Source organism: Daphnia pulex, chromosome 6, assembly GCF_021134715.1.
Source record: "Daphnia pulex isolate KAP4 chromosome 6, ASM2113471v1".
In the NCBI taxonomy this organism is placed as follows: Eukaryota; Metazoa; Arthropoda; class Branchiopoda; order Diplostraca; family Daphniidae; genus Daphnia; species Daphnia pulex.
The window spans coordinates 3,621,641-3,646,106 of NC_060022.1; the positions used below are offsets into that span (position 1 = coordinate 3,621,641).

The 24,466-nt window shown below is 40.3% G+C and overlaps 7 protein-coding genes and 1 long non-coding RNA gene across 18 annotated transcripts; 3 read left to right on the forward strand and 5 right to left on the reverse strand.

Annotated features, from left to right (window-relative positions):
* Nucleotides 1-146: 146 nt before the first annotated feature.
* On the forward strand, nucleotides 147-1,038 carry LOC124195792. Its single transcript, XR_006875428.1, has 2 exons — nucleotides 147-540; nucleotides 603-1,038. It is a non-coding gene; the product is annotated as an uncharacterized LOC124195792 (long non-coding RNA).
* LOC124195786 (protein LSM14 homolog A-like) lies at nucleotides 836-5,703 on the reverse strand. Of its 7 annotated transcripts, none has more exons than XM_046590362.1 (12): nucleotides 5,223-5,703; nucleotides 5,003-5,154; nucleotides 4,818-4,938; nucleotides 4,499-4,747; nucleotides 4,268-4,417; nucleotides 3,976-4,197; nucleotides 3,863-3,894; nucleotides 3,272-3,414; nucleotides 2,736-3,069; nucleotides 2,216-2,611; nucleotides 1,717-2,146; nucleotides 836-1,659 (listed from the first exon to the last, which is right to left on the reverse strand). In XM_046590362.1, exons 1-12 carry the CDS (start codon nucleotides 5,295-5,297, stop codon nucleotides 1,636-1,638), a joined length of 2,328 nt encoding a protein of 775 aa, XP_046446318.1. In that variant the 5' UTR covers nucleotides 5,298-5,703; the 3' UTR covers nucleotides 836-1,635. The 7 variants fall into 7 exon arrangements, with proteins under 7 accessions (XP_046446318.1, XP_046446320.1, XP_046446321.1 ...); XM_046590364.1 differs by having other exon boundaries at nucleotides 1,717-2,149; nucleotides 2,216-2,459; nucleotides 2,896-3,069; nucleotides 5,223-5,697; XM_046590365.1 differs by having other exon boundaries at nucleotides 1,717-2,149; nucleotides 2,216-2,576; nucleotides 3,013-3,069; nucleotides 5,223-5,691.
* A 516-nt stretch (nucleotides 5,704-6,219) lies between these two features.
* Nucleotides 6,220-9,212, forward strand: LOC124195790. Its single transcript, XM_046590371.1, has 8 exons — nucleotides 6,220-6,463; nucleotides 6,529-6,788; nucleotides 7,045-7,191; nucleotides 7,252-7,401; nucleotides 7,482-7,728; nucleotides 7,796-8,152; nucleotides 8,215-8,502; nucleotides 8,575-9,212. The coding sequence occupies exons 2-8, from the start codon at nucleotides 6,777-6,779 to the stop codon at nucleotides 8,631-8,633; spliced, it is 1,260 nt and encodes a 419-aa protein (XP_046446327.1). The 5' UTR covers nucleotides 6,220-6,463; nucleotides 6,529-6,776; the 3' UTR covers nucleotides 8,634-9,212.
* Nucleotides 9,114-11,353, reverse strand: LOC124195789 (collagen alpha-1(I) chain-like). Its single transcript, XM_046590370.1, has 5 exons — nucleotides 11,245-11,353; nucleotides 10,872-10,947; nucleotides 10,625-10,806; nucleotides 9,787-10,559; nucleotides 9,114-9,730 (listed from the first exon to the last, which is right to left on the reverse strand). Exons 2-5 carry the CDS (start codon nucleotides 10,881-10,883, stop codon nucleotides 9,309-9,311), a joined length of 1,389 nt encoding a protein of 462 aa, XP_046446326.1. The 5' UTR covers nucleotides 10,884-10,947; nucleotides 11,245-11,353; the 3' UTR covers nucleotides 9,114-9,308.
* A 742-nt stretch (nucleotides 11,354-12,095) lies between these two features.
* On the reverse strand, nucleotides 12,096-14,533 carry LOC124195787. Its single transcript, XM_046590368.1, has 6 exons — nucleotides 14,053-14,533; nucleotides 13,636-13,987; nucleotides 13,409-13,563; nucleotides 13,067-13,280; nucleotides 12,744-13,001; nucleotides 12,096-12,662 (listed from the first exon to the last, which is right to left on the reverse strand). Exons 1-6 carry the CDS (start codon nucleotides 14,236-14,238, stop codon nucleotides 12,241-12,243), a joined length of 1,587 nt encoding a protein of 528 aa, XP_046446324.1. The 5' UTR covers nucleotides 14,239-14,533; the 3' UTR covers nucleotides 12,096-12,240.
* A 685-nt stretch (nucleotides 14,534-15,218) lies between these two features.
* LOC124195793 lies at nucleotides 15,219-17,804 on the reverse strand. Of its 2 annotated transcripts, none has more exons than XM_046590372.1 (7): nucleotides 17,472-17,804; nucleotides 17,187-17,309; nucleotides 16,802-17,081; nucleotides 16,587-16,741; nucleotides 16,292-16,511; nucleotides 15,944-16,201; nucleotides 15,219-15,848 (listed from the first exon to the last, which is right to left on the reverse strand). In XM_046590372.1, exons 1-7 carry the CDS (start codon nucleotides 17,502-17,504, stop codon nucleotides 15,427-15,429), a joined length of 1,491 nt encoding a protein of 496 aa, XP_046446328.1. In that variant the 5' UTR covers nucleotides 17,505-17,804; the 3' UTR covers nucleotides 15,219-15,426. The 2 variants fall into 2 exon arrangements, with proteins under 2 accessions (XP_046446328.1, XP_046446329.1); XM_046590373.1 differs by having other exon boundaries at nucleotides 17,187-17,300; nucleotides 17,472-17,787.
* Nucleotides 17,805-19,614: 1,810 nt separating this feature from the next.
* On the reverse strand, nucleotides 19,615-22,207 carry LOC124195798. Of its 4 annotated transcripts, XM_046590385.1 has the most exons (8): nucleotides 21,827-22,167; nucleotides 21,632-21,740; nucleotides 21,465-21,588; nucleotides 21,042-21,372; nucleotides 20,821-20,975; nucleotides 20,519-20,732; nucleotides 20,183-20,440; nucleotides 19,615-20,104 (listed from the first exon to the last, which is right to left on the reverse strand). In XM_046590385.1, the coding sequence occupies exons 2-8, from the start codon at nucleotides 21,646-21,648 to the stop codon at nucleotides 19,689-19,691; spliced, it is 1,515 nt and encodes a 504-aa protein (XP_046446341.1). In that variant the 5' UTR covers nucleotides 21,649-21,740; nucleotides 21,827-22,167; the 3' UTR covers nucleotides 19,615-19,688. The 4 variants fall into 4 exon arrangements, with proteins under 4 accessions (XP_046446341.1, XP_046446342.1, XP_046446345.1 ...); XM_046590386.1 differs by lacking the exon at nucleotides 21,632-21,740 and having other exon boundaries at nucleotides 21,465-21,612; nucleotides 21,827-22,207; XM_046590389.1 differs by lacking the exon at nucleotides 21,632-21,740 and having other exon boundaries at nucleotides 21,465-21,612; nucleotides 21,891-22,166.
* Nucleotides 22,208-22,841: 634 nt separating this feature from the next.
* Nucleotides 22,842-23,995, forward strand: LOC124195806. Its single transcript, XM_046590401.1, has 3 exons — nucleotides 22,842-23,231; nucleotides 23,298-23,554; nucleotides 23,639-23,995. Exons 2-3 carry the CDS (start codon nucleotides 23,301-23,303, stop codon nucleotides 23,895-23,897), a joined length of 513 nt encoding a protein of 170 aa, XP_046446357.1. The 5' UTR covers nucleotides 22,842-23,231; nucleotides 23,298-23,300; the 3' UTR covers nucleotides 23,898-23,995.
* The last annotated feature ends 471 nt before the right edge of the window (nucleotides 23,996-24,466 follow it).

A 24,466-nucleotide genomic window follows, 5' to 3' on the forward strand; every position in this document is an offset into this window, starting at 1 on the left:
TTTAAAAAAAGGAAATCTACTTTAATAATACCCTACCATCTTAATTAATATTAAATATTATATTTGATTAATACTCTCTGTCCCGTGCTGTCAAAATTGACAGAATGAAGCCGATTGCCGGACATTAAGAGAAACATTTTACATTTCTCTCTCTCCGGTTACCAAGTTGAAATAGCTGAGGACCTGACCAATTTTGAATTGAAGCAAAAGGTGCTGGATGTCTCACGTGGAGTTGACTGGACGAGATACAACGGCCGCTGACACTTTGCTTTTTATTTTTATCCCACTGCATTCACGGCCAAATTTTAGGCAGCAATTCATCGACCATATCATTCAATAAAGACGTTCGAAAATATTTTAATGAATGCTACTGTCCTGGCTTGAAAGGAAAATCTAAAGCGATATTTGTCTCAACTCCATTCGGCTCCGCTGGATGGAATCCGGTTTCGCAGTTAGATTGTGTAGGAGGATACAACCCACATTTATACGACAATTTCCTTGTTATTTGGCCAACGTCTTACGTTCTGTCTGTTTCAAATGGTAATTAACTAATTATAACGAAAAATTAATTTTTACATTTAATTTTACTTTGAGGAAATTAGGTGGATCACAATTTATTACGGAATTCAGTACGGAACTGAAGAAATCGAATGCAGCAAACGACACAACTCTTGCGTCTTTCAGGACTGCGGACTGCCATTAGTACCATAAATAATCGCAACAACCTTACTCGATACCGAAAACGTCAGTTTTGGTCGATTCAGCAATGGAATGTTTAAATTTCGCATCAATTTGTTCAAAACCAAATAACGAGTCAAGTCATGACAAAATAACGGATTACACGACGATTTTATTGACTGTACTTTTGCTTTTACGAGCTAGTCGTACATGCCCGCAAGACATAGGAGCACATAAACAATACAGAAGACGATAGTGCCCTTTTGTCGGTGTTCTTCACAAGTCGTGGAATTTTGTATACCAAAACAAAAGTATGGACGAAGCGCGAGTCACGTACAATACGAAAATTAAAATTTGCCACGTCGTGCAAAATCACTGGCGGGTTCCAAACGTTGCACACATCTCTGCAAATCCGAAAATTTGACAAACTTGTTCAATTACATGACTTACATCCCACGCAAATTCATTTAGAAAAATTGGAAGGGGAAATTGGGACTATGTAAAGGGGGCAGCTGGGAGACATAAATAGAGTGAACTGGGGGGACAGATGCAAAATATGAATAGACGAGAAAAGAAAAGAAAGTCAAAACTCAAAAGTCTCTACAATAATTAAGGAAATAACAGGTGAGAAAAACAAAACAAAAGAAAAACGAACATTCCAACTTCCTAGGTGTTAAATCCAAAGGATCTCAATCCTAAAAAAAAAAAAAATCCTCACCAGCGAAGAGAGGAGGGCGCAACAAGAGTTACGATCACTTCACACCGACGGCGAGAAAACAAACCAAAAGAAACTGTACACCCACTCGCACCACTCAATCACTAATCTGACGCCGTTTTCCAACTCTACCAAACAGAACCTCTCACACCAATTGCCCCCCATATTTCTCATCAAATGTCCAACGGAATCATTCCCCATGCTTCAAAGTAGCGCATCAATAACCGGCTCTCGTACATTTTCTAAGCTCGATTCTCCTGTTGTTGCTATTAAAGAAAGAAAAAATTAAAATTTGAATTAATTGTTGCAGTATCATCACTTACCCAATTCCTCCTTTGGTTGTAACCACCTCTGGGCTGACCAGTACTTTCGGAGTCGCGATTTCCTCCACCGTTCACCTCGTCCACCACGGCCACCTCGGTAACCACCTGATGTCCTGATCCCCGATAGCCACTGCGTTGCTGAAAAATTCCATCTCTTTGCTGAAAGCCGCCTTCACGCTGTTGATATCCTACATCTCGGTTCTGATATCCGCCTTCACGTTGGTAACCATCTTCACGTTGCTGATAGCCACCGTCGCGCTGTTGATAGCCATCGTTATTCTGCTGGCGATAACAACCTCCACCTCCGCCGCCACCACCACGCCCACCACCGCCTCCACGATTAAATCCACCTCGGCGTTGATTGAAAGGTAACTCGAATGTCTCGGCATTTAATTTTCGCTCCTGGCGCCAATCTGTCCGTTGAGTATTGCTACTTAAAATATAATATTATAAGTCACCAGTCCATCAAACCATCAAATTAAAAATTATGATATCTTACCCTTTGCTGCGCTCCACAGCCTCGCAGCTGATTGAATCGAAGAACGAGCGCGTTTTGTCGTGGCAGATGGGTCTCTCTGGAGACTCTTCGTCTGTTGAAGCTTCACCATCGGCAGAAACTGCAACGGTGTCAGCAGACTCGCCTTCGCCATCTCTGCGATCAGTATTCTGACCTCCACCAGCGTTGTTACCACGTGCACGGCCACGAGAATTTGATCTTCCATTTCCTCCCCGCTGTTGCTGGCCTCTATCGTTCTGTTGAAACCGACCACCACCACCGGATCCACGGCTGCTAGTTCGTTGATCCTCTTTCTCACCTAGCAATGGTGATTTCCTCGATTGACTCGTCCCGGAAGCGCCACCAACAGGCGTTGGGATGTTGGACCTGTTCTCATTCCTAAAATAAGCAGAGGCAAGTTCTTAGTTGACTACATCAACACAGAACGAGGTGGCCGAGTGGTTTAGGCGTGAGACTGCTAATCTCATGTGCTAAGTAACAACAGTGTGACAGTGATACTTACGGAATTTCATCCAAGAAATCACCCAACACTTCCGAAATTTGTTGCTGCCCCGGAGGAGGAGGTGGAAGGGGAGGTGGTGGTGGCGGTGGCGCCATTCTTTTCTTGACTGCCTTCGTGTTCGTGCTCTTTTCGTGTTTGGGTTGGAACCGCTGTTGCTGGCCTCTATCGTTCTGTTGAGACCAACCACCACCACCGGATCCACGGCTGCTAGTTCGTTGATCCTCTTTCTCACCTAGCAATGGTGATTTCCTCGATTGACTCGTCCCCAAAGCGCCACCAACAGGCGTTGAGTTGTTGGACCTGCCAACTCCACCCAACAAATCTAGGGTATTTCCTAATAAACAAGATTAGACAGGTGTTACAACCGAATAGAACTACAGACCAACGCCACCAAAGGACAAAGCCAAAGCAGTTAACAAGATACAATTGCGTGTTGATGCATATGTAGAAGAAGCTATATATACGCATGCAAGTGAGTGGGAATGAAGCAGGCAAAAAAGCAATCCCCCCTCACAATCCTGCAACAACTTCCTTACTTGGTTTAGGTTTTGCGACAAATTTCGTTAAGAAACTTGTAACTCCATCGGGAAGAAACATGAGCGATCGCTTAGGCTTTGCCCCTCCAATATCTTCTGATCCGCTGGATTGCACGTCTCGCTGTTGTGGCATTGGTATATAACTAAATTTGAAAACAAGGAAACAAAAATAATCGAAAATGACAATGATTAAGTTTTTCTATGTAATAAAATTATGTTTGTGTCTTTTTTTACTAGAAAGTTACTAGGAAAATGGGAAGAAAAATTTAATAAAGAGAAAACGAAAAGTAGGAGGAGCTTGCTCTTCTTGCAGCGAGATATGAGAAACCCAAGTTAAGCTTATTTTGTTTAGGGAAACCGAGAAAAAAATTAAACATAAAAGCTGTAATAACCCTTGTCAAAATTGGCAAGAATTAGTTGACTAATAACAGCGATTTTTAAAATAAAATTGCAATGTAAGAGTTGGCGTGTAAACGTAATAGTCGATTTTTAAAAAATCGATCAGTAACAAAGAGCGCGCGAGATTCAAACTTAATATTCACAAAATTGCCAGAATTGGAATTCTTAAGATTTAGACAAATGGTGACTTACGGTAATCCAAATTCATCAACAGCAACACCATCCTTAAACAAACAAACAAAACACAAATATCAAAAACAGTTCAATATCAATAATACAGTGAAGAAATACAAAAATTGGCATACCACGTTAAGGCTTTCAGCTCCTGGTTCCCCGTCTGGCGCTGACGGAGCTTTTATCGGATCAAGATAAGATGAATCTTCATCTCCAAGCATTTCATCACCCAGAGCTTCCAGTTCAGCTTCCAGTTCATCTTCATCAATATCAGGGGTTCCATAGCTTCTACCAAGGGCTTCTTGGACTTCATCAGCTTGTTCAAGCATATCAGCCATATCGTCTTGGATATCCTTTTTTTGGAATAGAAACAAAAAATTTTATGTTCTGCTCAATACTACGAAAGTAGATAATAAGTCTAACCTCTACCGTTGTGGAATTAGATTTCCGTTTAATAACGGATTGGTTTCTGTTGCAAGCAGACCTGTTGTTGAAGATGGATAGATTCCTGACTGATCTGGATATAAAGGCAGTAATCTTTGGTAATCTAAATTCATCCACAGCAACACCATCCTTAAACAAACAAACAAAACACAAACATCAAAAACAGTTCAATATCAATAATACAGTGAAGAAATACAAAAATTTGCATACCACGTTAAGGCTTTCAGCTCCTGGTTCCCTGTCTGGCTCGTCAAGATAAGATGAATCTTCATCTCCAAGCATTTCATCGCCCAGCGTTTCATCACAAGGATTCATCGACCATTTCCGCAGAGCTTCCAGTTCAGCTTCAACTTCCAGCAGTTCATCTTCATCAATGTCAGGGGTTCCATAGCTTCTACCAAGGGCTTCTTGGACTTCATCAGCTTGTTCAAGCATATCAGCCATATCATCTTGGATATCCTTTTTTTGGAATGAAAACAAAAAATTTTATGTTCTGCTCAATACTACGAAAGTAGATAATAAGTCTAACCTCTAATTGAATTTGCATGGCTTTCTCCGTAGACTGTGTATATTTCAACATTTGTTTGACATACTTAGCCTGTTCCATGGAAAATCTCTGTTGACGCAAATTACCAGCTATTTTTTCATATCTGGGCAGAGCATTCTTATTAAATTTTTACCCATAGTTATTCTAAAGTAATTTCTTCTTTTTACCTTTTTTTTTGCTCGAGCACTCGAAGAGCTTTTTGCTTCACTGCATTTTTAGCTGGACCTTCTCCCATTTGGGCCATTTGATCTCTGTACTTTTTCAACTCAACATCCAATTTGCTGATTTTTTTCTCAATATCTTCTCTTCTTTCGTCGACCTGTGTAAAGAAGATATAACAAGTTATAAACAAGTTTTTTGTCTTATATCCATGCAGGAAGGGAAAACCTTGGATATCATGTCAGACATGTTAGGAGCAGGCTTACTGCGACTGCGACCGAATATGCGCTTCACAACCTTCATTTTCCTCTGAGGAACAAATCTAAGTTTGGACACAGACTAAGACCCTCTAGTCTGTGGTTTGGATTGTAAACTGATGTGATGGGGGGTAGGTGCGTCTGCATAGATCCGGCGTAGCCGGATTTAGTAGACTTCTGGTCTTCTAATTGAAGACCCTCAGCACCGGCTTGTGAGTTGATCTTCTGATTTGTTTCTTGGCTGGTTTTTTAAATTTTGTTTTGTTTTTTGGATGGGGGAATGGTTTTTTGTTTATCCTGGAGTTTTTCTGTGATGTCTGGCGACACCATGCTGGCGATGCTGTGGGGCTGTTTCCTGGGGAGAGGGCTGGACTAGTGGGACGACATCTCGGCGATTTGTTTTTTGTTGGTCAGTCGCCGAGTCGCGTAGATTTGTTCTTAGTGTTGCACAATTATTAGTCACTGTTTTTGTGTTGTTATGTCAAAAACAACAAGGGCCTTAATTGATCGATAAGGTGGAGCTCAACGCCACCTGTGCGTCACAAATGAAAATGAATCGCAGGGGGGAAAAATGGTTAACACTTAATTATGTTATAAATTTTAATCAATGAAAAATGACAAATTGAAATGGGCTTGATAATTTCATTTGATTATTGCTTTAAAATAGATGTCATACGAGTAACCTGAGACATATGTCGTGGCAATAGATCTAACCAAATTTTAATGGTCATGCACCTTGTATTTCATTTTTCAAATTGACGCGCGGTGGCGCCTCCGTGCAGTCTGCTGCAGGCGACATGTATCCCTCCGCCAAATAGTTCCTAATGTTTTTGTTATAATTTTTTTTTATTGTTCCTTTTCTTTTCATTTAAATATTATGCGGTTTCTAGAATTAAGAGAATTGAAACATGTATTATGCTGATCATTTTTATTTGAGTGTGTAGGAAAAAAAACCGCGACACGGAAGTGTCAAAGCCTTCGTGATGTTTGTGTTGTCGTCTGCTAAAACAATCTTCGTTTGTTCGTTACTTCGTTTGCCATCGACAATCTTGAATCTGTGTATAGTTGCTGATGAAGAAAGTATTTAAAGATGGACATAAATTGTGAATGTGTTACAGAGTCCTTGTTTATGACAAGTTTTGCAATCCAAGTTTGGTCTGAGTAAAGAATCATTGGTATCTTACCTATACAGCTGGAAACTATTAGTCATGAGTAAGTTTGAGGAATAATTATTAAGCAACATACATAGCCATTCCAGATTATTTGTCTGTGTACAGGTGTTTTGTGACTTATTTGCTGAAGCCATATAACAATCCAGACGGGGCTAGCCAAGCAACAAGCCATATTGCAGCAATCATAACATCTTGACTCATTTCCTTCAGGAAATACTTCACAAAATCAGTAAAGACTCCTGCTATTGACAGAAAGCAAAAGAAAAATAGCTGTAAATGGTCGTCCTGTGCTTATCAAACAAGTCATATTGCTAGTGTTCTTCATCTCCTTGTTTACTTCTTCACCAAATTTGATGCCACAGCAGGTACAGATAATGCTAAGATTGACACATTTTCTTTTTCTTTTCATGGGCATGTTTTACAGTACCTACTGCTTGTGTTTCTTAAACTTATAATAGAGATTGATAAAAACTAAGATGAACACAAGAAATTTTTTTTTTTTAAATAAATTAAGTCTTAAATACCCCACAATTTATGGAAACAAAAATAGAATTTATGATCTTGGTCGAATTGAGAATTTAACATGGCGATGCCTTCTTCTGGATATTTATTTTCTTTTAGCATTTCCCTATTATGGGTACTGCTTCCAATATCGCCCCGGGTTTACGTCGTAGTTCTTCTGCTAACATGACGACTATGAAGTCCTCTGCAGTTCGCCAATCTGCGACGAGTCTTATGATCACTAAGACAACAGCCAAGATCGAACAGGTTATTTCTTTTAAATTTTTCATTAATAAGCTTTCACTTAATCAATATCTTATGTTATAGGCCAGGTATTGGAGAAAAATAAAAAAATATGCAATTACAAACTTTCCTCAATTGATGAATGCCGAAGAGCGTTTAGAAGACCGTAAAAATAATCTATTCGAAGGGATTTTGATAGGAAATCAGCGAGTCGGAAACCCACCATGCCGAGAAGTTGTCAACGAAAAAAGGATTCACTGTTAACGCTGTAAATCTAATCCATTATTTTGTCTTTATTTAACTCTTAAATCTAGCGGTTGGTTGGTCCTTCCCGTTTGAAAACCTCGAACCCAACTCGGGCTGATCCTGTATTGGCGAATTCTCGGACAACATCTGTTGCTCCAGATGTTACTGTTATCACCCCTCATTCGAGTTCCAACACGCGCGCGACTTTTCGAGCAAAGCCTGGTGCAGCTCACAGCTCTAGTTCACTTGTTAGCCAAGCTAAATCCCGTGCTACTGTTCGAGCTTTAGTTACTCCTGCCAATGCCTATGCCCTTAGTATAAAAGATTAAAAGTTCTTGTTTGTTATTTTTTACTTAATCTTGAATGCTCATTTTCAAACTAGGTCAGTGCCGCGACTGTAGTGTAGTTCTCACACGAATTGACACGACATTTGGATTAAAATCTTCTGCTCCGAGTGTCACTCTTCCTTTGAAATCCGCAGCTTGTGCTACTTCTCGGGCCAAATCTACCACTTCTAACTTGACGCGCATCTCATCTGCTGTTGTCCCTCGCCTGGTTTCTCTCACCAAATCTGGTGCCGGTATAGTTTCAACCAATGCCGGATCGGGTTCTGTCGTTCGCGCAGCTTCTCAGATTACTGATTTAAAAACTATTGGTCGCCTGAATATCAAACCACTTGCTACACAGCTTAAAACCCGTGCTGCCGTTCGAGTAGCCGCTTTGGCTACCGCAATTGCCAGTAAAAACTGTTAATCATTTTTGTTGTTTTTACTCTACCTTTCATTCTCAATTTTTAACTAGGTCAATGTCGCGATTGCAGTGTTGTTCTCAGACGAATTGACGCGACTTCTGAATTCAAATCGGCTGCTCCAAATGTCACTACTGCTACTCCTTTGGGTTCCGCATCCTGTGCAAAATCTCGGGCAAAGTCTGGTGGTCTTGATGTTGCCGTTACCTCGCCGACTTTGAGTTCCAACCCACGAGTGATTTCTCGAGCAAAGACTAGAGCAACTTACAGCAATGCCAAGCAAAATCCCAAAACTCATGCTGCCGCCCGAGCCGCTTTTAGTGCTTCCGCAATGACCCCCGGTAAAAAAAAAAAAATATTCCATTATGTTGGTTTTTTCTAGATACTAAATTTCTTAATTTTTTAAAAACTAGGTCAGTGTCGTGACTGTAATGTTCTTTTGACGCGAATCCAAACCGCACAATCGGAGTAATTCTTTGCAACTTTGGTACGAAATTACTTTTTGATATTATTTGCGTCTACTCTAAAAAGTTTTCAGTTTCTTCCCCACTTGTGCAACTATTTGTGCCGGGTACCTCTTTTTAGTTTTCATGACTTTGTCTTAGTATAGTTTCCTTCGTGATTTTAGTTTATTTAAAATTTGCTGTTCTTAATTTTAATGAAATTGACACTTAACTTATCATCGTCAAAATTTCAAATCTTGCCCATTTTCTCGGAAGACTCCCATTCGTTATCTGATACACAAGTTCTGATTATTTTTTCGTAGAAAATATTGTTAGCGTGGAAGTTTGAAACGCTGCTATCTAGTTTTAGTTGTACAATTACTGAATTAAGTTGTTTAATCGTAAACAAAAATTGAGACATATCTAACTTTAAAAGATATCTGGAGAGCTTAATCATTATTATATCCCACACTTGTTAAAGCTTTCGCCCCAAACACACACTTGCAGGATAAGATTAAATACTGTTTATTTCCACATTTCGTGCGAATCCTTTTTGCAATGTACACAGAGAAAAGTGCAGAGATTTTCAATACATCGGTGTGTTATTACTTTCTCGAAAGATTCTTGCGAAAGTAGCTATTTTGCATCATTAAATAGGGTTGGTGTTAGAGTTCTTAGCCGAAATATTCAAATTGGAACAAATTTTACCAACTGAACCAAGTGTCCTTTGGAGCTTCTCTGTAGTAGGGTGCGCTGGGTGAGGCGGTTGTGTAGGCGGGAGTGGGGTAAGGAGCTTTCGTTGCCGGGGCGCCGGGAGGGCCAGCTGGGCCAACTGGGCCGGTAGCTCCGGGTTGGCCGGGTTTACCTTCTGGTCCAGCTGGGCCGATTGATCCAATTGGCCCTTCAGGGCCAGGAGTTCCAGGTTCTCCGGCAGGACCCACTTTACCTTCGGCTCCAGCTGGGCCGACGGGGCCAACTAATCCTTGCGGTCCAGGGCTGCCAGGAGTTCCAGCAGGGCCTTGTTCACCTTGGAGTCCTTGGATTCCTTGAGGTCCAGTTTCGCCAGGGGCACCAGCAGCGCCAGGATAACCATCCTTACCAGGTTTGCCTTGTTCACCTTGAGGACCTAAAACAACAATTTTATTAATGTTTCTTTCTTTTTTAATTTCTAAAACTAAAAACCTTGAGCACCGGGAGCACCGTCAAGTCCGTCTTTGCCTGGAGCACCAACTGGACCAACAGCTCCATCTTTACCCGGAGCGCCGTCATTGCCTGGTGATCCAGCCAGTCCTTGAGGTCCAGCAGGGCCAGGTTGCGTGCTTGGGGCACCTGGGAGTCCGTCTTTTCCAGGAGCTCCGTTGTAACCAGGTTTACCAGCATCTCCCTTAGGTCCAGCAACACCTGGATTACCCTGAGCACCGTCCTTGCCAGCGGGGCCTTGAAGTCCAGCAGGTCCAACGGGGCCGACTAATCCTTGTGGTCCAGGAGCGCCAGGTGCTCCGTCTTTACCAGGATAACCAGGAGCACCAGGAGGGCCAGGGATTTTCGATGGCAGAGTGATTCCAGGTGCGCCAGTGTCTCCTTTTGGTCCAACAGGTCCTGGGGCTCCGTTGTATCCATCTTTGCCTGGGGCTCCTGGAGCTCCTGGAGCTCCATCTGCGCCATTCAATCCAGCATCTCCCTTGGCTCCGGGTTCACCTGGAGATCCATTTGCCCCAGGAGCTCCATCTGCGCCAGATTCGCCTTTCAATCCTTGAGGTCCTTGAGCTCCATCAGCGCCAGGATTTCCTTGAGGTCCGGCCTCGCCAGTGGCGCCCTGTGCGCCTGCATCTCCCTTGTCTCCTTTAGGACCAGCATAACCTTGTGGTCCAGGAGCACCAGGAGGCCCGGCAACGTACTTGGTTTCTCCAGCAGGTCCAGCCGGCCCTACAGCTCCTCTCAACCATGGAAGGTATCTAAATAATTGAAAAATTATCGTGTGTGTACCAGTCAATTCGTCTAGCGATTGAAGTGTCATTACTCAAGAAAGCGTTCCCATTGGTTTTTAATTTCTTCCAGATCGCCGTTCTGTGAATTAAGCGGATTCATAGCGGCCCATTGATCGGCCGAAACGGAGGGAGCCGCTTGATTAGATTGCGGTCGTTGGTAGTGGTATTGTGGAGCAGCCACCGCCGCGGCAACGAGGCACGTCATTAAAACAGTCTACAAGACACAACAGGATATCGGTAAGTTTCCAATCGTCTGTATTAAGCATGGTTATAACTTACTACTGCCTTCATGGTTGACGATAGGGAATAGTCCTTTCGATTGGGGGATTTCGATGGGGTTTTCAAACAACAAGATCTGTAATAAAAAAGGATTTTTCGTATTACAAAACAGTAGTATAGGCGACTTATGCAGGTACTAACGATTTGTCAACAATGATTGACTCCACTATTATTTATTCAATTTTTTTTTTTTTTTCAATTGTTGATTTAAATTCTTTTGCCAATAGTGTGCGATAGTTTTAAGGGGAACTTTAAAGAAAATTGGAATTGGGCGAAACTTATAAAAAAAAGAGCAATTTTTAACTGAGGGAACTTTAAGGGGAAAATTTAAATTTCCAAGATGTGTTGTTGTTTCCTTTGCAAACTTCCTTACCTAGAACAAGCCGATGCTTCTTTTGTCGTTGCTCGATCAACGCTGATAAGAAACGTCCAAGCGCTCGCCTTTTAAGCAGTCGAGTGAGATCCAGTGAAGGTGAAAGAAAATGAAAACTACCACCAATAACCTCACTATTCATACCAGTGAATCTGCTAATGCAAGGCCGGCATAAACAAATTTAGGTCCTGCTGTAGCTAAAGCCGTATAGCAGAGCAAACTTTCTTTCTCTTGTGGTCTCATAATTCTCTATTGTTGAAAATTCCTTGATGCTACAGTACACGGGCGACTCTCTCGTCCGTCTCCCTTCGTGGGCTTAAAATAAGGCCATTTTCAAGATCGCATAAGAAAATCTTGTCTCATTCGCCATATGCCAGTGCACCTGAAATATTGCTTGTCGCAAAAAAAGGGAAACAACAACTAACTCGTAGGGTCTTGCGTTGCGAAACCAGTAAAGAGTTGTTAACGATTACAAAAGGAAAGTGCCGGTACCTTTCAAATGGTAGGAGCCAGGGTATTTAGTGTTACATGAGGGGCGATGGAAAACGAAATAAAAACGCGCGTAAAACCTCTTGGGAAAAGGAAATGCTGAAATCGTAAAAAAAAATTTTGTTGCAGGCGACAGAAAATAGGTTCGTCATTTTATTGGCATATTGAGGCCAAGTTTGAAGTGGGCCTTTAGTTTTGTGGGATATCTTATTTATTGATTCAAAATAAGCTCGCTGGAAATAGTTCGAAAGTGCAACGTGCATTTATTTATTTACGAGACTAGAAATGTTTTCTTTTTCTTTTTTTGCTTCGTCAAATTTCACGCTACAGGCCACTTGATTTAACAGGGTCGGTTCACCTGTTTAATTTGAACTTGTTTGTATTGGTTAACACAGATTACAGAACTGTTCGGTTTTTTAAAACCGATTTTCTTAGAGTTCGCTTAACAGTTGGTGAATGACAGCGAGTGTTTCATCACAAAAATTGAAAAACAATGTGCATCATACATTAAGATTGAAAAATGTCTTCATCGAGCAACACGCCGATAAAATGAGCGCTATTCGTTGATCCTTGTTGAAGAGACACCTGAATTTCGTCTCCGAGAAGTAACCTTACAGTGTATAAGATATGACAGTTATAAATCCTTCCTGCTTGAGTCACGCAGTCCGCTTTTAGGGCACTATTCACTTTCAGATAAAAATAAAAATTATCATATGTGTTTGCGGAAAAGCTTGAAAAGGCGAAGAAGTAAGTTCCGCTGCGAGGTGCAGTGAAAATTCCCGACGACACGTTAAACGTATTTCCTGCGTTCAGTGTTTCCCAATCGAACGGCATTGCCTCGTTGAAAGTGCTGTAGGTTGTATTCCTTTCAACGTTAAAGTACACGGGTTCCGATTTAAGGTCAACATAACCGATCCACGTCTGGAGACCTGAGAAGTTTGTAAAAGAATTAATGAGTCGAAATTCTATCGCCCGTGTTCTTGTAGGCGATGTTGTGATTTTATTTTTACCTTCGTCGCCAGGTAGTTTATTGAAATCGCAGTAAACCGTTTCAACTTTGTTAGAAGACGATCCTCTGATGGAATACAATCCGGTTAGAGTGTAGCCGATCCGCCAAAGATCTTCGCACGATGCTGGCATTCCGTCGAGCACAACTTTTCCGTTGCACTCCATTCGACCAAGTTTGTGCTGTTTAACTGAGGTCGGTGCGATCGTCCGTCCGAAATTCAACTTTGTCAGTGGAAGCAAGTCCTTTTCTGTGATGACTCCTTTAGGAAAGAAATATGAACAGGTGAACAACTTTCGCCTGGCAAAATGGCTGATTTCTAAATACCTATGTCAGACAATTCCACGGCTAAATCGCTGTCGCAGTTGCACGAAAGGCTTTTATCAACGCAAGATTTTTCCAAACCACACTGACATGTATGATAATGGCTAGTTAAGTTGTTATTCTTGCCAGACCAGAAGTAACGCGGGTCACCATTTCGGTCGTTCCACCAAGCGTAAGCGATTCCATTAAACTCAAACGCAGCATCGAAGCAATCGACCTAGTAACAGAATATCCATTATTGATAAATTTTTCCTTTTGTAGTGCATAAACATATCCGAAAACGTTAGGTCAAATACTTTGCTAAAATTAATGTGAATGCAACAGAGGGGGGAGTTAGCATGTTACCTCGATTGACTGCTGACATTCATTGGAGACTTCAGCTAGCATTGTTATTTGTCTTAGCGTAGCGTTGTACTTAATTTGTCGGGAATAGCATCCGGGATCGAAACAGTGGCCAGTATCAATTGCATCCTCGCTGTCGTGTAATACGGACGATGAGCCTATATTAGCAAAAATATTTTTTTAAAAGAAGATAAAATTTCGTTTGCTTTCTTTTTTTTTTTTTAATTTACCTGTGGTCATGTTGCAATAGACGTAAATAGGTTCGTCTCCCATACCATGGCCGTCAGGATCAATAAAATACATTCCCGATTCTAGTGAAGGATCTGCTGTAAGAGCTTCCAAACAAGTCTTGGGTGTTTGATACTGCTTTCTGACTGGCAGTAGACTATAGTCTACTTTTTCTCTATTATAATCCAATGGCATTTTGTTTTCGTATTTCTTATCAGAAGACATCTTGCACTCCTTCAGTAAGAATGCCTGCTCTGCAACTTTTGTTTCCAACAGTTCTACCTTCGTTTTCAGTTTGACAACTTCCAATTCCATTTTCCTCTCGAAATGTTTGAATTTGGCCCAGAAATGTTCCTGTTAACAAGTTGGCATATCGATATAACGATCAAAGTAAACGAATTCATTAAGAATATTCATACCTGGAACTCACGAAAACTTTCCGAGTGTCCAAGGCTTTGCTCATTTTCTTTTGTGGCAGATGGGACAATTGTGAAAATGACCAAGAACAACAGTCCAAGTCCCGCTGCGACGAAGGACGATCTCTGTCGTCGAACCATATTTTGAAAGTAGGCTAATAGATCTCTAGAGGAGAAATGTTGGAACATGCACGAGTTCTCTTTTTTTTTTTTTAAATTTTATTGTTGGCGAGAGATACCCGAGCACACACGTACGTACACTATACTCTCACTCAAAGCTTCTGCACTCGTTTGTTGATAAGATATCTCAGAAAACTATTTAGCCTGCTGGCTGTCTTATCGCTACGGATCCATTGATCTTCCTTTTTTATGGCTGATAAAAATTTACAATACTTGTTTTTATGAAACGCACGAACGTTTTCTGATTTTCGCCGCTTGGCTACTGCCCACGAGCCATGACTTTTGTATGGTCTAGTCATGGTTGACTGAGACAGCCTTTGTGTTTTTACAGCGAGGGCCGGGTATAGATTTTCGAATGACATAAGAGGAAGGACACACAAAAAAGGGGGCGGAATCTACCTTGTGGCAAGCGATACGTAAGAATGGAACCCAATTTTGTTTAATTTGTCAAGATCCCTATAACAACGCTCACGGAGCCATGACTGAATTTTGTCCTTAGACTTGATCAACTCAAGGCCATACCATCGCTTAGACAACAAATAAATTCAAACTTTAAAAAATGGAAACATTTTTTACCGCGAAACGTGTTAACGTGAAATGGTTCCGCTCAGATGATGTTGAAATTATTACGTAATATAAAAAGTGATTCGCTTCATATATATATCCCAATTCCCAATCTCTTATGCGCCATTTCACGCAAGCTAACATAGAGCATGAATTATCCTGAAGGCGTGGGAAAAGCACGGACAAAAGACGTTTATTGATGATTTCTATTAACCAATTTACTAACAAGAAGATTTTTTTTTCAAACAATGTCCATGACACAAAAAGAAAACGCGCTAAAGATTTTGCATCATCTTTTTCATCAAAAATTTAAAGAAATGCAAACCCCAAAACTCAATAGTGAACGAAAAGATAACCTTTTGGCAAGTTTATAAGATTAACAATTTGTTTTTTATCGTCATTTGTTGGTTGTCTTGACGCTTGAACTCTCTCAATCTTTGTATTCGTATTTTTCTTAAGGTACAAGTTAATGAATATAAAACGGAAATGTTTGATAGAGGCGGGGGGGGGAGCACCGACATCTTTCGCTTCTATAAAAAAACATGTAAAAGAATAGATACTTTCCAAGATACTCTCACAACCAATGGCATTTTAACATTGGTTATTTAAAATGCAGCATAATCATGAATGAAATTAAGACGAGAAAATATCTTCTGAAAGTAAAAATCCAGTAAAGTAGGCATTATCTATTGACCCCTCCTTCACAGACACATGAACTCTATCTCCTGGTTTTAATTTCAATGTGTATGGGATATTGCAATGCCAAGCGCCGTAAGAAGTCTTCAGGCACGACGCAATATCTGCATCATTCAATCGAAGAGAAAGCAGTAGGGAACTATGACTATTTACGGAGATTGACAAATAAAACACGTATGTTCCATTGCGAGGAGCAACGAAGACTCCTGATTTCAAGTTGAATGCATTTCCTACATTATTGATTTCTTTTTCGAATGGTAGTAGCCGGCCATTGCCACTGTGATATCCAGTTTCTCTTTGAACGTTGAAGTAAACATTTTCTGATTTAACATCGGTGTATCCAACCCACGTTTGAAATCCTTGAAGTTTAATTAAAAAACAAATACTGTAAGTTATATTTTAATTCCGAAAATCTCTTTCGGCTATTGGGAACGCAAAACGTTAAATTATGTACCTTGATTGTCAGGTTCCTTGCTAAAGTCACAGTAAACTGTTTCAACTTTTTTGGAAGACGATCCTTTGATGGAATACAATCCGCTCAGGGTATATCCGATCCGCCAAAGATCTTGACAAGAGGAAGGCATCCCGTTGAGCACAACCTTCCCGCTACACTCGAACCGACCGAGCGTGTGACGGTTGACCGATGCTGGGGCAACAGTCCGTCCGAAATTCAGTTTAGTCACGGGTAACAAGTCCTTGTCCGTTAAAGTTCCTGAATTAAAAAAAAAAAAAAAACTTTAACTGACTCAAGCACTCTTTAAACTCACTATAGCTTGCTTTTCTAGCAAAATAATTTTCGTACCAATATCTGATGATTGGATGGCCAAATCGCTGTCACAGTTGCATGAAAGACTTTTGTCTTTACAAGTTCCATCCAGTCCACACTGGCAAGTGTGGTATCGGCCATCGCCACTTGTGTTTTGATTGTTCCCAGACCAAAAATAATGTGGATCTCCTTTACGATCGTTCCACCAAGCGTAATGAATGCCGTTGAATTTGAACGCGGCATTGAAGCAGTCGATCTACAATAGCCCACCAGGTACTACTATTAATTCAATTTATTCTTTAACACTAGGAAAAGGATTCGTGACTTATACTTGAATGGATTGTTGGCACACTTCTGAGAGTTCACTAAGCACCGTCATTTGTCTTAGCGTAGCGTTGTACTTAATTGGTCGAGAATAGCATCCAGGATCGAAACAGTGGTCGATATCGACTGCATCCTCGTTGTCATGGAGCACTGAAGTTGATCCTGGAAGTATAAGAGATATTTTATTAACGTATGAATGTGTGCTTAATGCAGCTGAATTACCTGTAGTCATATTGCAGTACACGTAAATGGGGCCGTCTCCACTTCCTTGACCATCGGGATCGATCCAAAACATTCCAGATTCCAATGTAGGGTCCGCTGTGAGAGCTTCCAAGCAAGTCTTGTGATCTCCAACGCTATTTCTGATCCATGGCGCATGTCCGGTGATACCATTGCGATGTTGAATACGCGAACAAGTGTTACACTTCCGCAAAAGATCCTGTTGCTCGCGAGTCTCTGCATCTAACTGCGCTACTTTCTGTTTTAGATTACCTAACTCAGACTCCACCATAATAACAATAAAATTACATAATTTCAATTTAATTTTCATTATGCTACGTATTTTTATTTATGGAAACAAGAACACAGTTTTGCTTTAACTGTTTACCTCCATGTAAAGTTCTAATATCACTAAGCACGCTACGGCGCAGGCTAGTATATGCAGAAAGTTCATCTGACAACATTGAACTTCAGTAGACGGGCGTTGCGTTGTTTTCCGCTGCTGAAAATTCTAATTAATTTCATTAGTAGTGGTAAAGAATGCGACATTTCTAAGAAAAACATTCTTTGGCCTTCATCTAACCTTCTAACCCCCTTATTGTCGTTGCCGGTAAAGAAATATGGAACTAAATGTTAAAAACTTTTAGGAATAAAGCTACCTAGCTATTTATACCTCGTTTTCCTTGAGACGGGTTGAGGTTGTCATCTTCACCTCTGAAAACTATGCTGCCCAAGTGAACTTATTTGATGGCCCAGTTTTGATGGTGTAATAAGTATCCAACTGATGTACACCTTGACGAGACACTTCTCCTAAATTATTTTTCACTGATTTTGTCTAGTTTTCACACAACACAGAACAGTCACGTATAGAGTCTACGTACACTTTAGACACAATCAAAATGAACGATGAAAATCGAGTGTGTTTTTAGCTACTCTCTGAGACAGTGTATCAACGTAACTGTGTAACTAAGAAACGTTTTGCCCCAAAGGCCAAAGCCCTTTAAGCAAAAAGAGAAAGAAGGGAGAAGGGGTAACAAAAGGGATGATTCAATTGACATCTATGAGAGGGAAAACAGACTATATTTTATGAATTATCTATTAGGCGGTAACACTGGTCAACAAAAAACAAAGAAAGACAAAAAATTAACAACTGCTCAAGGATGAGTTAGCCTAATGGAAGTACTCTTTTTCAGAGCATACTAGAACGCCAATAATGTATAACTAGAGACTCACTACATAACAGAAAGATGAAAGAATTATTTTACTTTTATCTTGACCGTGGTAGGGAGGGATCAGTGTAACTTGTTGACACTAGTTATGCTAAAATAATCGCAATCCGTTCAGCGGATATCGAGCGCTTGCGATTCAACCGTTTCGATCGTTTTTGAGCGGTTTGAATTTAGGGGGAAGGGGGGTTCGATTTTGAATTTCTATCGATACCTTAATCCTTAAACGTGGCGAAGATTATTAGTATCGTCTGCTTTCGCCACAAAAGAGACGAAGTTCATGGCGGTTCATGATTAAAAAGAAAAGGGAACTATATATCACTTTTATGGAAACCGATGGAAACTTAGGCCGTGACTGCACGAAAAACAGCAGCAAACACAATTACTAATCCTTGGTCATTCGTGTCAACTTTGGTCGCGTCTCTTTATAGATATCCTTATACTCTTATAGACCTCAATGCACACTCCATGCTGTTTAGCAGGTAACTATAAAACGTACCTACTAACTACTAAGAGTACGAATATAATGATTGTATGGGAGTTCATTAAATAGAAGAGTCTAAACCTGTTTCAAATTTGTGAAATGTTAGTTTCTGACTAGCATTCAACATGTAAGCATGTAAGCCCCCTGTCGATGCATGGCAGTTTGTTTGCACAGCATGTAACCTTTTCCTTTTTTCAGATTTGAGGCCTGAGCCAGCAATCGTAACCACAAGATATTAAAGTTTTGCTTGTGCTGGTCCTGCCATGAGCAACAATCTCAGTGTCATCGCTTGGGTAAAGTTTTTCATTATTGATTTTATGAACTTGTGAGTGTGACCTGCTAGATATTTTAATGATGATTTGCATGACTTTCATAAATGTGAGTGTGTTACAGTGAAACCTTCAATTCTTCTGTTTATTAACAATTAGGGTTCAACCACTGTCTCATTTCATTTTCAAATTTGCCTAAAGTAATTGCCTTACTTGTCGTTTCTGTATATAAATTTTTTGTAACCAATTTTTTATTTAGATAAACAGCATCCCGTTTGATGGGAAAAATACCTGTCGGTCGTCTTGTGGATCTCTTCTTCCATTTTCTTGAAATCTCCCGGATTCACGAGGAAGCGGGATGCCTTTTTCCTATCCGTTGGATTCAACCAGTATACGGATGGAGCACTTGTGGAAGCCTGGCTGTATTTCCCAGGCTTAAAAGTAAGAAAAATTGTATTTCTATTCTTCCTTTTTGGGTATTTGGTTGCGTTAGTTATACTAAATCGTGATATCGTACGGAGTACGATTATTCCTGAGCTATGCCTTTGATTGGAACTGTTTTCTCTTGTCATTTTTGTTGATTCAGTTAGGGTTAATTAACTACCTCATTTATAGAACGAATGCAGATCAGGCCTGTTTTTTTTTTTTTTGTTTTTTTTGTTTTTTTTGTTTCTCACTCTGTGGGTAAACAATCAAAACCAAAGAATATTTTAACTTTACACACTTTAAGCAAAGTGCAATGATAAAATTTTTTTGACCAAGAGGAACTGCCGCCACACCGGCATATCCTCTTTGTGACAGTCAATTTTGACTGAATTTGAACAGTAAATGATATGATAAAATGGAAAATGTTTTATTGATCATAAGGTTGCTAAAGCGCTTGATAGGGTTTCCGTTTTGATTCCAAGAATTTAAGATTGGAAAATATCTTCCGCAATCAGCCATCCGGTAAAAACAGCACTATTTGTTGATCCTGTTTGGAGAAACAACTGAACTCGATCCCCTGAACTTAGTTTCGTGGTGAATGGAATATTGCAATTTGTTGAGACGTAGGGGGAGTAGCAGTTGGCAACATTTGCATCGTTCAACTGAAGGTTGAAATAGAGAGGATTGCCATTTTCTGGGAAGCCGGAGAAAACAAAAAAGTACGTTCCGATGCGAGGTGCTGTGAAAACACCCGTCGACATGTTAAAAGCATCGCCAACATTCAGTGTTTCCTTCTCGAAGGAAAGGATTGTGTTTAAAGTAGAGAATGATGTGGTCCTCCCAACGGTGAAGTACACAGGCACTGTTACAATGTTATTGGATCCAATCCGCGTCTCGAGATCTAAAAATTTAAATAAATAGTTGTAAGTAGGAAAGGTTAACAACATCTCTAATCTGAAATAGACGATGTTTACTGCACCTTGATCGCCAGGCAGTTTGCTGAAGTCACAGTAAACTGTTTCAACTTTGTTGGAAGACGATCCTTTGATGGAATACAATCCGCTCAGGGTATATCCGATCCGCCAAAGATCTTGACAAGAGGAAGGCATCCCGTTGAGTACAACTTTTCCGCTACACTCTAACCGACCGAGCGTGTGACGGTTCGTAGAAGTGGGTGCTATAGTTCGTCCGAATTGCAATGCTGTCACTGGCAACAATTCCTTGTCCATTAGAGTTCCTGTATTACGCAAAATGTGTTGCCATGAATCCTAGAAGCCTATAACGTAACATATTAAAGAATAATTTTATTTCATACCGACATCTGATAACTCGATGGCCAAATCGCTGTCGCAATTGCACGAAAGGCTTTTGTCTTTACAATTTCCGTCTAATCCGCATTGACAAGTATGGTAACGACCGCTTGCATTGTTATTGTTTCCAGCCCAGAAATACCGTGATTCACCATTGCGGTCGGTCCACCAAGCGTAAGGAATGCCGTTGAACTCGAAAGCGGCATCATAGCAATCAACCTACAATAACAGCGCAATGTTGAAACAGTTATTATACTTAACGTGAATGCGTGTACATATTTGTAGATCAGTAAATCTTCTCACATACTTTAATGGATTGCTGGCACACATTCGAGAGTTCACTAAGCATAGTAATCTGTCTTAGCGTAGCGTTGTACTTGATCTGTCTAGAATAACATCCGGGATCGAAACAGTGGCCGACTTCAATTGCATCCTCGCTATCGTGAAGCACTGATGTTGACCCTATTTAGAAAAGTCGTTGAAAGAATTTTAAACCTGATTATCTGAAAGTCAATTTGAAACATTTACCGGTAGTCATGTTGCAGTACACGTAAATGGGGTCGTCTCCTCTTCCTTGGCCGTCCGGATCGATGAAATACATTCCGGATTCCAACGAGGGATCAGACGTACGAGCTTCCAAGCAAGTCTTGGGTTCTAGAATTGTCTTTTTGCTACTCCGTTCCATGATTTCGACATTTGTTGTGGGAATAGTGCTATCGTCCTGTCGATCTTTATAGCTTTGCAACAGGACATCCTGGTCCTGAACTTTTGTCTCCAACAGCGCAATCTTCTCTTTTAGTTTGCCCACTTCAGATTCCATCATGATTTCGAAATTTTTAAACTTCGTTTTCAGCTCTTCCTGTAATGTAGAAATAATGAAACATTTATGACATTTGGGAACTTGATTGAATATCTAAAAAAAGAAGTCTAGTCTGATTTCTTTTTTTAAACCTGAATTTCATGAAGTTCTTGAATGCGATCCCCACCTATTACCAAAGCACCATTCGCTCTAGCTTCGATACTGACTGCATTAACAATCGTTAGGAGTGCCAGTAGGGCAAGGGCCATCAAATTTCGTTGGCCCATCTCTTATGCCCTCCTGTAAAGTATATAAAATTGTCGATTTGACATACATGTGATTATTTTTATGGCACGATAAACTTCCGGCATTTTCAAGTCGTTCCGGGTTCACACACCCATTTACTGAAACAAAGACAAAATCGAGACCTAAAAATTGCAAATTTCTAAGTGACAAATTTTGATTTGCATGGATAAGCCAGACGAATATTACGAATTATAGGTCTTTGTCCTACCTTTTGATTCTAAATAGTCTTGCTGATTAGAAGTAAAAGAGGACACAGTGGACACCACACCTACTTCGTTCAATATTGCGAAGACTAAAGAACCTTGCAGAGAAAGTGACGCTTGGGGATTTACGATGCCCGGAGCTAAAGGCTCACAGTATAGGAGTTAGGTCCTACTGGAACGAAGTTGCCCAGTTCACTGAGACACGCAAAACACAAACCACACTGGGCAGTCGTACTTTGTAAATATTTTTGCGGTTAACTTATCTATCCGGTGATAGCGTTAGCTCTTCGAATTCTTGATAACAACTGGCAGAATGAACGTCGAAAACGTTGCTGGTTTGAAGAGTTGGGCAACCGATGAGTCAGGGTCTTTTTACAAAGTTGCAATAGGCAACAGATGGTGCGTCCAAATCGTCTGGCATTTGTTAAGTTGCTACAGCAAATGTGTTACAAGGACAAACCTTGGAGAATTGCGAACAAGTTGTCTAAATAACTAAAAAAAATTAACTGGTCCCTCCGGGTTATTTGTCAAACTAGTACTTTGTAATTTTTAAAATAAGCAACTTGTCATATTTTTTTGTCGTGCACCTGTTCGAAAATTAACGAAGCACTATGCACGCCAACAAGCGGATGCGTTGCTTCACAGTGTGGCCTTGTAGAATGCTGAAAAATGCGCGTGCATACTGAACGCATGGAAATGTTAATAAACATGTACTCAGCAGTAAAACAATTAAAAAAAGTAATACTTTGACAAACCCACATGAATTAGTCTATATTAGAAGTTCTTAGGAAACCATACAACACTTTTGTTCGATTTCGGTAGTATTAATTGAATTCTTTTTCATCTCTCAACAAAATATTTTTTTTTAAATGCGAAATAAAGCATGTACTGCAACGAACATGTTGATTTCTGAAGAATATAAAATTTAGGAATATGTTCTGTTAAGTATATAAGTAAGTTACACCCTCATGGGACGGTAGAAGAATAAAAGAAATGCAGGTAGCTTTTTTTGTTATAAGGAAGTCCACATAAAATACGCGTATTTATTCCTACCGAGTTCGTTCAACAGGGACCCATGTCCCATGGTGAACTACACAAGTGCCGTTAATGTTTCCGTACCCAATGCCTTTTCAAAAAGATTAGACGAAACCTACATGATCTGCAAAGTCCTTGACCATGAAAATGGATTGGTTTTTCCACCTTATTTTCAATAAGACCCTGATTTATTCGACCAATGAAATGACCTGACGCTTGGCACGTATGCACAATAAACTTTAAACTGTATGCGCTACAGAAATTTGTCGCACTGCAACTATTTAAAGAGCGTCTTAACCTAAAGACATTCAGTGCAACAACAGATCTCCTCCTCTCAGCATCTCTTTAGCTTTGTTAATATTAACGAGTTATAAGGTAAATTAGAATTAATTATTACATTTTTTACAATCATTTAAAAGTGCGTTTTCCGAAAATTTTTAGTAAATGTCTGAAATGCTGAACAAATCAACAGCGATCTTCTTAGTTGTACTGATTGGTTCGTTGACGACGGCAGTCGCCGGACACCGGAAAAATCTAGAGCGCAAATTGGCCGGCATTCATCATCACCTGCTGGGTTCTAGGGGAGAAAGATGTCCACCAGGAATGAAACTTGTCTTTAGCACTAGTTCCCCAAGTTTATTGGCAGGAAACTTTGTAGCCAGGTGTGAACGCTCCGATATTGCTACCCCATTAACCTCGTAAGTTTAATCAGATATTACGATCTGCCGTACAGCACCGAATGTCGATGTACAAAACTGTAATGATTAATTTACGATTCACAGGTCTAACACCTTGATTCAGTCAAGCACAGCCTTCGATGCGCAAAAATTTCAGCAGTCTAGCGCAGCATTGCAGCCCACTGACATTTTCAGGCCGTTTCCATTTTTACCGGGTGCTGCCTTTGGCCATCAGTTGATGGGCTTGAATAGAGCCGCTATGCCCAGTGGGTTTTTACAGAAAGAGCGAGCATTGCACAAGACTTTGGGTTCAAAACTAAATCGACACTCTATGAAGCACATTTTCCATAAATCTAAATTTTAACAAGTGAAGAATTCATGGACTGCGAGATTATACTAAGTGCACACGTTGGAAATAAGGAACTGCTCGAAGGGAAAAAATACAGAAAAGTGTAACGACCAGCGTATTATTATGGACTTTATTTTTTCGCCAAAAATCAACTCCCGTTATGATTTAAAAATAGTGTTGTCACGCTTCATTGCTATTCCAAATGTGAAACCCTAAAGCCGTTATAGCTGCTCTGAACGGCTTGATTATAGGGAAACTAAAGCGGGGCAAGAAACTTAATAATTATGGACTCGAAGTAAATTGTCAATCGTGTGACCAATACCGTACACAAATTAGGATGCGGTGGTTTTCGGCATTGACAGTGGTGACTTTTAACCGCATTTTCCTGGTACATTCTCACGGTAAACTGCCATTTGCGGTCAAATTTGATCAAGCCAATTTTCCTGTTATACTAATATTCCGGACAACTTGTTTTGCATTCAACACTATTCTCACGATAGGTTTTTTTTTTTTCGAGGGGGCCTGTGAAATAATTTTATTGAGCAAATAAGATTGCTCTTTTAGCGCTTTCTTGTGGTTTTTTA

Excerpts from the sequence above, each read along its gene's own strand:
- LOC124195786 (XM_046590361.1), bottom strand. The coding sequence starts at position 5,297 with ATGAAGGTTGTGAAGCGCATATTCGGTCGCAGTCGCAGTAAGCCTGCT. Across the intron at positions 4,748-4,817 it reads CCATGCAAATTCAATTAGAG|GATATCCAAGATGATATGGC; the intron begins GTTAGACTTATT and ends TTCCAAAAAAAG. Across the intron at positions 3,415-3,862 it reads GTTGATGAATTTGGATTACC|TTATATACCAATGCCACAAC; the intron begins GTAAGTCACCAT and ends TTTCAAATTTAG.
- LOC124195790 (XM_046590371.1), top strand. Across the intron at positions 7,729-7,795 it reads TGCCAATGCCTATGCCCTTA|GTCAGTGCCGCGACTGTAGT; the intron begins GTATAAAAGATT and ends TTTTCAAACTAG. Across the intron at positions 8,153-8,214 it reads TTTGGCTACCGCAATTGCCA|GTCAATGTCGCGATTGCAGT; the intron begins GTAAAAACTGTT and ends ATTTTTAACTAG.
- LOC124195789 (XM_046590370.1), bottom strand. Across the intron at positions 10,560-10,624 it reads CAATGGGAACGCTTTCTTGA|ATACCTTCCATGGTTGAGAG; the intron begins GTAATGACACTT and ends TCAATTATTTAG. Across the intron at positions 9,731-9,786 it reads CGGTGCTCCCGGTGCTCAAG|GTCCTCAAGGTGAACAAGGC; the intron begins GTTTTTAGTTTT and ends TTGTTGTTTTAG.
- LOC124195787 (XM_046590368.1), bottom strand. The coding sequence starts at position 14,238 with ATGTTCCAACATTTCTCCTCTAGAGATCTATTAGCCTACTTTCAAAAT. Across the intron at positions 13,281-13,408 it reads AATGTCAGCAGTCAATCGAG|GTCGATTGCTTCGATGCTGC; the intron begins GTAACATGCTAA and ends TTCTGTTACTAG. Across the intron at positions 13,002-13,066 it reads CGTGGAATTGTCTGACATAG|GAGTCATCACAGAAAAGGAC; the intron begins GTATTTAGAAAT and ends TCTTTCCTAAAG.
- LOC124195793 (XM_046590372.1), bottom strand. The coding sequence starts at position 17,504 with ATGACAACCTCAACCCGTCTCAAGGAAAACGAG. Across the intron at positions 17,310-17,471 it reads CCCGTCTCAAGGAAAACGAG|AATTTTCAGCAGCGGAAAAC; the intron begins GTATAAATAGCT and ends GAAATTAATTAG. Across the intron at positions 17,082-17,186 it reads TATTAGAACTTTACATGGAG|TCTGAGTTAGGTAATCTAAA; the intron begins GTAAACAGTTAA and ends ATTATGGTGGAG.
- LOC124195798 (XM_046590385.1), bottom strand. Across the intron at positions 21,373-21,464 it reads AAGAACTTCATGAAATTCAG|GAAGAGCTGAAAACGAAGTT; the intron begins GTTTAAAAAAAG and ends TCTACATTACAG. Across the intron at positions 20,733-20,820 it reads TGTGCCAGCAATCCATTAAA|GTTGATTGCTATGATGCCGC; the intron begins GTATGTGAGAAG and ends CTGTTATTGTAG.
- LOC124195806 (XM_046590401.1), top strand. The coding sequence starts at position 23,301 with ATGTCTGAAATGCTGAACAAATCAACAGCGATCTTCTTAGTTGTACTG. Across the intron at positions 23,555-23,638 it reads ATTGCTACCCCATTAACCTC|GTCTAACACCTTGATTCAGT; the intron begins GTAAGTTTAATC and ends TACGATTCACAG.